Raw genomic sequence first — 10,927 nt, forward strand, 5'->3', positions numbered from 1 at the left:
TCCTCATATTCCTCAGCGAGTTTCTCACACTGCCAGGAAGAGGAGTTGGGAACATCAGTGAGGTGTTTTCCCTTCTGGGAATGGAGATACACGGGGATCTACCCCTGAGTGCCGCACCGCGGGAGGGTCAGTGCTGAGGGAGAGCCGCACTGTGGGGAGGGTCAGTGCTGAGGGAGAGCCGCACTGTGGGAGGGTCAGCGCTGAGGGAGAGCCGCACTGTGGGAGGGTCAGTGCTGAGGGAGAGCCGCACTGTGGGAGGGTCAGCGCTGAGGGAGCGCCGCACTGTGGGAGGGTCAGTGCTGAGGGAGCGCCGCACTGTGGGAGGGTCAGTGCTGAGGGAGCGCCGCACCGCGGGAGGGTCAGTGCTGAGGGAGCGCCGCACTGTGGGAGGGTCAGTGCTGAGGGAGCGTCACAGTGTGGGTGGGTCAGTGCTGAGGGAGCGCCGCACTGTGGGAGGGTCAGTGCTGAGGGAGCGCCGCACTGTGGGAGGGTCGGTGCTGAGGGAGCGCCGCACTGTGGGAGGGTCAGTGCTGAGGGAGCGCCGCACTGTGGGAGGGTCAGTGCTGAGGGAGCGTCACAGTGTGGGTGGGTCAGTGCTGAGGGAGCGCCGCACTGTGGGAGGGTCAGTGCTGAGGGAGCGCCGCACTGTGGGAGGGTCGGTGCTGAGGGAGCGCCGCACTGTGGGAGGGTCGGTGCTGAGGGAGCGCCGCACTGTGGGTGGGTCAGTGCTGAGGGAGCGCCGCACTGTGGGAGGGTCAGTGCTGAGGGAGTGTCGCACTGTGGGAGGGTCAGTGCTGAGGGAATGCCGCACTGTGGGAGGGTCGGTGCTGAGGGAGCGCCGCACTGTGGGAGGGTCAGTGCTGAGGGAGCGCCGCACTGTGGGAGGGTCAGTGCTGAGGGAGCGTCACAGTGTGGGTGGGTCAGTGCTGAGGGAGCGCCGCACTGTGGGAGGGTCAGTGCTGAGGGAGCGCCGCACTGTGGGAGGGTCGGTGCTGAGGGAGCGCCGCACTGTGGGAGGGTCAGTGCTGAGGGAGCGTCGCACTGTGGGAGGGTCAGTGTTGAATCTGTTCAGGAATACCCTGGACATTGTGACTGAATCCATGGCGTGGTATCTCTCACTCACTCACACGTGGCCTGAGCAACCCACTCACCGCTTGTTTTAAATTGGAGGCGATGCCCTCTGTGAACTGGGTGTCGAGGAGTTCAGCCTGGGTACCTTCCCGGCTCAGTACTCGGACGTACGTGCTTCTGTGTGTCTCCGGATCCACCCGTTCGCCATATTCCTCCATGTGTTCACACACCCGTTCCAGCAACTCAAGCAGGAACATCTCCGATCTGGCGTACGGAACCTGGAGGGAGTAGGGAAATGGGTGAGTCACTCACCTCCCCTCCGTCTGACCCTACCTGGCCTACCTCCCCGATCAACATCCTCCCCCCCGGCCCCCCTCATCCACCCCCCGTGCCCCACCCTTTCCCTATAAGACCACAAGACATAGGAGCAGAATGAGGCCACTTGGCCCATCGAGTCTGCTCCCCCATTCAATCATGGCTGATATTTTTCTCATCCCCATTCTCCTGCCTTTTCCCCCATAACCCCTGATCCCCTTATTAATCAAGAACCTATCTATCTCTGTCTTAAAGACACTCAATGACCTGGCCTCCACAGCCTTCTGCGGCAAAGAGTTCCACACATTCACCACTCTCTGGCTGAAGAAATTCCTCCTCATCTCTGTTTTATCCCTTTAGCCTGAGGTTGTTCCCTCTGGTTCTAGTTGTGTGAAAAACTCGCCCCTTACATCTCTTTTAAACCTTCCCCCTCTCACTTTCAACCCATGCCCCCTAGTAATTGATCCTTTGACCCTGGGAAAAAGATTCTGATTATCCACTCTATCCAAGTCTGTCATAATCTTCTAACCCTCTATCAGGTCCCCATTCATCCTCCGACGCTCCAGTGAAAACAATCCAAGTTTGTTCAACCTTTCTTCATAGTCCATATCCTCCAAACCTGGCAACATCCTGGTAAATCTCTTCTGCATCCTTTCCAATGCATCAACATCCTTCCGATAGTGTGGCGACCAGAATTGTACACACTACTCCAAATGCGGCCTAACCAAAGTCTTATATAGCAGCATCATGATTTTCCAATTCCTATACTCAACAACCCAACCGATGAAGGCCAGCATGCCATACGCCTTCTTGACCACCTTGTCCACCTGAGTTGCCACCTTCAGGGAACTGTGGATCTACACACCTAGATCCCTCTGCATGCTAATATTTCTAAGGGCTCTGTCATTTACTGTACACTTTCCTTCTGTCGTAGACCTTCCAAATCACATCACCTCATGGCGATGCCCTCTCACGGTGATGCCACCTGACGGGTGGCACAGTGGGTTGGCACTGCTGCCTCACAGCTCCAAGGATCTGGTTCGATTCCCGGCTTGGGTCACTGTCTGTGTGGAGGAGGGTGTTGATCGGGGAGGTAGGCCAGGTAGGGTCAGACGGAGGGGAGGTGAGTGACTCACCTATTTCCCTCCTCCCCGTGTCTGCGTGGGTTTCCTCCGGGTGCTCCGGTTTCCTCCCACACCCCAAAGGTGTGCGGGTTAGGTTGATTGGCCATGGTAAAATTGCCCTTAGTGTCCTGGGATGCGTAGGTTAGAGGGATTAGCAGGGTAAATATGGGGGGGATAGGGCCTGGGTGGGATTGTGGTTGGTGCAGACTCGATGGGCCGAATAGCCTCCTTCTGCATGGTAAGGATTCTATGATTCTGTGACCTGACAAGCTACACAATCAAATGTGTGTTCTATTCACTAATCTCTCATCGACCACTCAATGCCCAGGTCTCTTCAATAAATAAGAAGATTATTTGCTTATGATATAAGCAGATTGTGGAGTGAAAATGGATTCATGAAGGGAAAGTCGTGTTTGACGAATCTACTGGACTTTTATGAAGATGTCACTAGTGCGGTTGACAGAGGGGAACCGGTGGATGTGGTGTTTTTAGATTTCCAGAAGGCGTTCGATAAGGTGCCTCACAAAAGGTTGCTGCAGAAGATTGGGGTACACGGAGTTAGGGGTAAGGTGTTGGCGTGGATTGGGGATTGGCTATCTAACAGGAAGCAGAGAGTTGGGATAAATGGGTGCTTTTCTGGTTGGCAGTTGGTGACCAGTGGCGTGCCGCAGGGATCGGTGCTGGGGCCTCAACTGTTTACCATTTACATAGATGATCTGGAGGAGGGGACTGAATCTAGGGTATTCAAGTTTGCTGATGACACGAAGGTGAGTGGGAAAGCGAATTGCGTGGAGGACGCGGAAAGTCTGCAGAGAGATTTGGATAGGCTGAGCGAGTGGGCGAGGATCTGGCAGATGGAATATAACGTTAGCAAATGTGAGGTTATCCACTTTGGAAGAAATAATAGTAAATTGGAATATTATTTAAATGGAGAAAAATTACATCGTGCGACTGTGCAGAGGGACCTGGGGGTCCTTGTGCACGAATCGCAAAAACTCAGTCTGCAGGTGCAGCAGGTGATCAAGAAGGCGAATGGAATGTTGGCCTTTATCGCGAGGGGGATAGAATATAAAAGCAGGGAGGTCTTGCTGCAACTGTACAGGGCATTGGTGAGGCCGCAACTGGAGTACTGTGTGCAGTATTGGTCCCCTTATTTGCGAAAGGATATATTGGCCTTGGAGGGAGTGCAGAGAAGGTTCACCAGGTTGATACCGGAGATGAGGGGTGTAGCTTATGAGGAGAGATTAAACAGATTGGGTCTGTACTCGTTGGAGTTTAGAAGGATGAGGGGGGATCTTATAGAGACCTATAAGATAATGAAGGAGCTGGATAGGGTAGAGGTGGAGAGATTCTTTCCACTTAGAAGGGAAACCAGAACTAGAGGGCACAGCCTCAAAATAAGGGGGGGCCGGTTCAGAACAGAGTTGAGGGGGAACTTCTTCTCTCAGAGGGTGGTGAATCTCTGGAATTCTCTACCCACTGAAGTGGTGGAGGCTTCCTCGTTGAATATGTTTAAATCACGGGTAGATAGTTTTCTGATCGGTAAGGGAATTAGGGGTTATGGGGAGCAGGCGGGTAAGTGGAACTGATTCGCTTCAGATCAGCCATGATCTTATTGAATGGCGGGGCAGGCTCGAGGGGCCAGATGGCCTACTCCTGCTCCTATTTCTTATGTTCTTATATTCTTATGAAAAGGCGAAACGTTGTAACATTCGAACATGAAAGTATAATGACTACTCTTTCCAATCACGCTCACTCTCACTCACACAGAGCGAGATTCTGCCCAAAGGATTGAGAGTTCAATGTTCAGGGATAAAGGATGGATGCCGGGAATAGTGCCTTGGTTATCTGTCTTCCTCACCTGGTCGGTGGAACGATCGTCAACTCTTGGCCACTCAAACCGCCTGCGAGGAAAACTCTTGTGCCAGTCGATTTCAGAATGTGGAGCATCTTCCAATTCACTGCGTAGACACCGGGGCTGGGGCTTCAGAAACTAGTGTGTGTTCCTTATCCAAGCAATTGATCTTCTTGTTTACTTCCCCTGACCAGCGCCAAACCAGGCAACCAACTTTTAACACACGGTTACCCGACCAGAGTTTCCTCCCCAAAGCTATACCTTGTGACCCCCATCCCCCCACCCCCATTATTTTTTGTACAAAGTCCCCCAGGATCATGAGGTTTCTCCCGGCTTTCAAACTGCTTAGTTACCTCTTCTTGCCAAACATTGTCTTTTCCCGGGAATAGCAGCGACCCCAATCCGCCCGTCAACCCTTTGAGGGGTCGTGTGTTTTTAGAAACAGCACGCAGATTCTTCCAGAAGGTTCTTAGTCCAGGAGGATGCAGCATGTTCTGTTATTAAAGTGTTGACTGCCCCACATCCCACCATTTCTCCCCAACTCCTCCCCCCGCCTGCCCCCGCCAACCCCCCCCCCCCCCCCCCCCCACTCTATAACCACAACCTCCCAAAATGCCTCCTCCTGCACCTTCACAGTATGTCCCCACCCTAATGATTAGGGGAGGGGGGGGAGAAGAGGAGATGGAGAGGAGTGTGGATGAAAAGGATGAGGAGGGAGTGACGGTGGGGGAAGAGAGGGTAATCCCGAGGGCGGGGGGGAGAGGGAGATGACTGGGGGGGAGAGAGACGGGGCGACTGGGGGGGAGAGACGGGGTGACTGGGGTGGGGAGAGACGGGGTGACTGGGGGGGGAGAGACGGGGCGACTGGGGGGGGAGAGACGGGGCGACTGGGGGGGGAGAGACGGGGCGACTGGGGGGGGAGAGACGGGGCGACTGGGGGGGGAGAGACGGGGCGACTGGGGGGGGAGAGACGGGGCGACTGGGGGGGGAGAGACGGGGCGACTGGGGGGGGAGAGACGGGGCGACTGGGGGGGAGAGACGGGGCGACTGGGGGGGAGAGACGGGGCGACTGGGGGGGAGAGACGGGGCGACTGGGGGGGAGAGACGGGGCGACTGGGGGGGAGAGACGGGGCGACTGGGGGGGAGAGACGGGGCGACTGGGGGGGAGAGACGGGGCGACTGGGGGGAGAGACGGGGCGACTGGGGGGGAGAGACGGGGCGACTGGGGGTGGGGGAGAGACGGGGCAACTGGGGGGGGAGAGACGGGGCGACTGGGGGGGAGAGACGGGGCGACTGGGGGGGAGAGACGGGGCGACTGGGGGGGAGAGACGGGGCGACTGGGGGGGAGAGACGGGGCGACTGGGGGGGAGAGACGGGGCGACTGGGGGGGAGAGACGGGGCGACTGGGGGTGGGGGAGAGACGGGGCGACTGGGGGTGGGGGAGAGACGGGGCGACTGGGGGTGGGGGAGAGACGGGGCGACTGGGGGTGGGGGAGAGACGGGGCGACTGGGGGTGGGGGAGAGACGGGGCGACTGGGGGTGGGGGAGAGACGGGGCGACTGGGGGTGGGGGAGAGACGGGGCGACTGGGGGTGGGGGAGAGACGGGGCGACTGGGGGTGGGGGAGAGACGGGGCGACTGGGGGGGAGAGACGGGGTGACTGCGGGGGGGGAGAGACGGGGCGACTGGGGTGGGGAGAGACGGGGCGACTGGGGGGGGGAGAGACGGGGCGACTGGGGGGGGAGAGACGGGGCGACTGGGGGGGGGAGAGACGGGGCGACTGGGGGGGGAGAGAGACGGGGTGACTGGGGGGGGAGAGAGACGGGGTGACTGGGGGGGGAGAGAGACGGGGTGACTGGGGGGGGAGAGACGGGGCGACTGGGGGTGGGGGAGAGACGGGGCGACTGGGGGGGGGAGAGATGGGGCGTCTCGGGGGGGAGAGACAGGGCAACGAGTTGCTATCAGGGACTTACCATCGTGGCCACGGGGTTACCGTCCGGCCCCAGGCTGTACGACCCGGTCTCCACCACCTTTCCCGGATCCACCTGGGAAATTTCCCAATCCAACTCATCCACCAGGGCCCTACAGGCTGGAGAGAAAGAGGGTCACTCACCGGCTTGGGAGGGGGTGGTGGAGCAGGGATGGGGTGGGGGGGAAAGGGGAGGGTCTTGTGGGGAACGGGAATGGGAATTCCCTCAGAGTCTCAGACCCGCTCCCCCCTCCCCATCGGTCTCCTAACCGGAATCATTCCCAGGATGAGCGATGCCGTCACGTGTGGAGGGGCCGAATGGACTGGGGCTTTATTCTCACTGAGACACCCCGAGGTACCGAGCGGTGTGGAAAAGGGGAACTGATGCTGAGAGGCTGTGAGCCCACCAATAGGATACAAGATCAAATCGATCGAAATTTCAGGAGTGGGCAGCACTTACTGAACAATTCCGAGTGCGTTACGGATTAACACGGATTTAAGATTAGAAACTGGGGCTCACAATGCGAGTTTAAGGGGTGCTGGGAGCCACAAATATTTGTAGTCAGGGAAACCTCCCTCCCCCTCCCCCCATATGCAAATTTTGATTTGTACAACCAATGGAGAGACAGCAGCTCCTTGGTGCTTCCTCGAGGGGCAACCCCATGACCAAAGGAAACTTGTTGGCCAATCAGCATCCCTTCCTCACGTGGTACAAATCAGGCCTCCCCTCTCCTTTGAAATTTGGTATTCTTGCATTTGTCCGAATTCGGGAAAGACTAGAACGGCGGAAGGGGGTCATCCAGCCATCCGGGCTGGTGGGATTTTACTGTTCTGTCGGTAGCGGAGGATGTGAATAACAGTGGAGACCCCCCGTGGACAGCGGCTGGTCAGGAAGACCCCGCCGTTAGCCATTGGCGGTCTGGGAGGGGATGGAAAGGGGTCACTCACTCACCTCCGCAGTAAAGGTCAGCGGATCTCCTGGCCAGGGTAATATTGGACCACGCGCTGATGACAAGGACCAGGTGAAACGCGGTTACAATGAAGCTTGACATGGTGTGGGGTCCGATCCGTCACTTCCAGAACACTCCTGTCTCCCTAAACCATCAGTAGAGAGGAGTGAGTGAGTGCAGGTCCCAGTAACTAGTACAAACATTGCCCCCTCCCCCAAACCCCCGTGTCAATATCACAGCCCCACACTTGTGATGTCAGCACTGAGGGAACGCCGCACTGTGGGAGGGTCAGTGCTGAGGGAGCGCCGCACTGTGGGAGGGTCAGTGCTGAGGGAGCGCCGCACTGTGGGAGGGTCAGTGCTGAGGGAGCGCCGCACTGTGGGGAGGGTCAGTGCTGAGGGAGCGCCGCACTGTGGGGAGGGTCAGTGCTGAGGGAGCGCCGCACTGTGGGAGGGTCAGTGCTGAGGGAGCGCCGCACTGTGGGAGGGTCAGTGCTGAGGGAGCGCCGCACTGTGTGGGAGGGTCAGTGCTGAGGGAGCGCCGCACTGTGGGAGGGTCAGTGCTGAGGGAGCGCCGCACTGTGGGAGGGCCGCACTGTGGGAGTGCTGCACTGTGGGAGGGTCAGTGCTGAGGGAGCGCCACACTGCGGGATGGTCAGCGCTGAGGGAGTGCCGCACTGTGGGTCAGTGCTGAGGGAGCGCCGCACTGTGGGAGGGTCAGTGCTGAGGGAGCGCCGCACTGTCGGGAGGAGTCAGTGCTGAGGGAGCGCCGCACTGTGGGAGGGTCGGTGCTGAGGGAGCGCCGCACTGTGGGAGGGTCAGCGCTGAGGGAGCGCCGCACTGTGGGAGGGTCAGTGCTGAGGGAGCGCCGCACTGTGGGAGGGTCAGTGCTGAGGGAGCGCCGCACTGTGGGAGTGTCAGTGCTGAGGGAGCGCCGCACTGTGGGAGGGTCAGCGCTGAGGGAGCGCCGCACTGTGGGAGGGTCAGTGCTGAGGGAGCGCCGCACTGTGGGAGGGTCAGTGCTGAGGGAGCGCCGCACTGTGGGAGGGTCAGTGCTGAGGGAGCGCCGCACTGCGGGAGGGTCAGTGCTGAGGGAGCGGCGCACTGTGGGAGGGTCAGTGCTGAGGGAGTGCCGCACTGTGGGAGGGTCAGTGCTGAGGGAGCGCCGCACTGTGGGAGGGTCAGTGCTGAGGGAGCGCCGCACTGTGGGAGGGTCAGTGCTGAGGGAGCGCCGCACTGTGGGAGGGTCAGTGCTGAGGGAGTGCCGCACTGTGGGAGGGTCAGTGCTGAGGGAGCGCCGCACTGTGGGAGGGTCAGTGCTGAGGGAGCGCCGCACTGTGGGAGGGTCAGTGCTGAGGGAGCGCCGCACTGTGGGAGGGTCGGTGCTGAGGGAGCGCCGCACTGTGGGAGGGTCAGTGCTGAGGGAGCGCCGCACTGTGGGGGGTCAGTGGTGAGGGAGCGCCGCACTGTGGGAGGGTCAGTGCTGAGGGAGCGCCGCACTGTGGGAGGGTCAGCGCTGAGGGAGCGCCGCACTGTGGGAGGGGCAGCGCTGAGGGAGCGCCGCACTGTGGGAGGGGCAGCGCTGAGGGAGCGCCGCACTGTGGGAGGGTCAGTGCTGAGGGAGCGCCGCACTGTGGGAGGGTCAGCGCTGAGGGAGCGCCGCACTGTGGGAGGGTCAGCGCTGAGGGAGCGCCGCACCGTCGTAGGTACTGTATTTTTGAAGAGATATTCATAAAGGCTGTATTAGAGTGAGAGAGGGGCACTAACACCACTGCAGATTCTGAGTCCAAGGGAGAGAGGTACATTGGGAAGAAGTAAGGTGGGCATTAGGATTATGTGGTGCTTGTTTGTCCTCGGCCCATACAGCGGAGCCTGGTACCCAGTCATGTTGCGCCCCTGTGCCACTGGACCAAGGCCTTGCTCTGTCAAGCCCATGTGGTAGCTGCTCTGCAACAGCCACCTGTGGTGATAATGTGCCTTTAAGAAAAGAATTTACATTTTTTTCTGGTGAGGGGTATGTTTAAAATTCAGCTCTGTTTTACACGGTGCCAGTTTGTCCGCACCAGGCAGCTCACATGCTGAGAATGCAAGCTAATGATTGATTTTAGCTCAGGGATGTGCTTGTTTCAATCCGAGTTAATGCATCTTCGCTCCGTCACGCCTGTGTGGTAACTGGTGAGTGATGGCCATTCCACGTAGTGAGAACCCACAGGCATCTTCCAGCCTTTGGGAACGTAGGAACTAGGAGCAGGAGTAGGCCATTCAGCCCTTTGAACCTGCTCCGCCATTCAATCAGATCGTGGCTGATCTCTCCCTGGTCTCAAATCCTCCTCCCCACCTGTTCCCCATATCCCTAATTCCCTTTACCTATTAGAAATATGTCTATCTCATCGAATCCCTACAGTGCAGAAGGAGACCATTCAGCCCATCGAGTCTGCACCGACCACAATCCCACTCAACCCCTATCCACGTAACCCCACGTATTTACCCTGCTAATTCCCCTGCACATCTTTGGACACTAAGGGGCAATTTAGCATGGCCAATCCACCTGACCCACACATCTTTGGACACTAAGGGACAATTTAGCATGGCCAATCCACCTGACCCACACATCTTTGGACACTAAGGGACAATTTAGCATGGCCAATCCACCTGACCCACACATCTTTGGACACTAAGGGACAATTTAGCATGGCCAATCCACCCTAACCTACACATCTTTGGGACACTAAGGGACAATTTAGCATGGCCAATCCCTCTAATCTACACATCTTTGGACACTAAGAGGCAATTTAGCATGGCCAATCCACCTAACCTACACATCTTTGGGACACTAAGGGACAATTTAGCATGGCCAATCCACCTAACCTACACATCTTTGGACACTAAGGGACAATTTAGCATGGCCAATCCACCCTAACCTGCACATGTTTGGACACAAAGGGGCAATTTAGCATGGCCAATCCACCCTAACCTGCACATCTTTGGACACTAAGGGACAATTTAGCATGGCCAATCCACCAGCCTACACATCGTTCGGACTGTGGGAGGAAACCGGAGCACTCGGATGAAACCCACGCAGACACGGGGAGAACGCGCAAACTCCTCACAGACAGTGACCCGAGCCAGGAATCGAACCCGGGTCCCTGGCGCTGTGAGGCAGCAGTGCTAACCCGCTGTGCCACCGCGCCGCCCTCTTGAAACCATTCTACAATTCGGACCCCACCGCGCTATGGGGCAGCGAGTTCCACAAAATTCACCACCCTCTGTGAGAAGTAGTTCCTCCTCATCCCAGTTTTAAATCTACCGCTTCTCAACCTATACCTGTGACCTCTTGTTCCAGATTGTCCCACAAGGGGAAACATTTGGTCCACATTTACTTTATCAATCCCTTTTCTATCCCTCGATCAGATCCCCTCATCCTTCTAAACTCCAACGATTACAAGCCCAAACTCTCCTCATACAACAACCCTTCCATCCCCGGAATCAGTCTGGTGACCCTCCTCTAAACTGCCTCCAAGGCCACCACATCCTTCCTTAGATAAGGAGACCAGAACTGGACACAATACTCCAGATGTGGTCTCACCAACACCCGATACAATTGCAGCAACGCTTCTCTACTCCTATACTCCAGTCCCTTTGCAA

General features: G+C 57.8%; 1 protein-coding gene across 1 annotated transcript; it reads right to left on the reverse strand.

Moving 5' to 3' along the window:
* Positions 1-5: 5 nt before the first annotated feature.
* On the reverse strand, positions 6-7,424 carry LOC144490742 (protein canopy homolog 2-like; the record flags this gene model as incomplete). The annotated part of the gene is made up of 4 exons (XM_078208452.1): positions 7,286-7,424; positions 6,338-6,453; positions 1,152-1,349; positions 6-29 (listed from the first exon to the last, which is right to left on the reverse strand). Coding segments are annotated over exons 1-4 (438 nt in total), but the record flags the coding sequence as incomplete, so codon positions are not given.
* Positions 7,425-10,927: the final 3,503 nt, after the last annotated feature.

Source organism: Mustelus asterias, unplaced genomic scaffold, assembly GCF_964213995.1.
Source record: "Mustelus asterias unplaced genomic scaffold, sMusAst1.hap1.1 HAP1_SCAFFOLD_3718, whole genome shotgun sequence".
In the NCBI taxonomy this organism is placed as follows: Eukaryota; Metazoa; Chordata; class Chondrichthyes; order Carcharhiniformes; family Triakidae; genus Mustelus; species Mustelus asterias.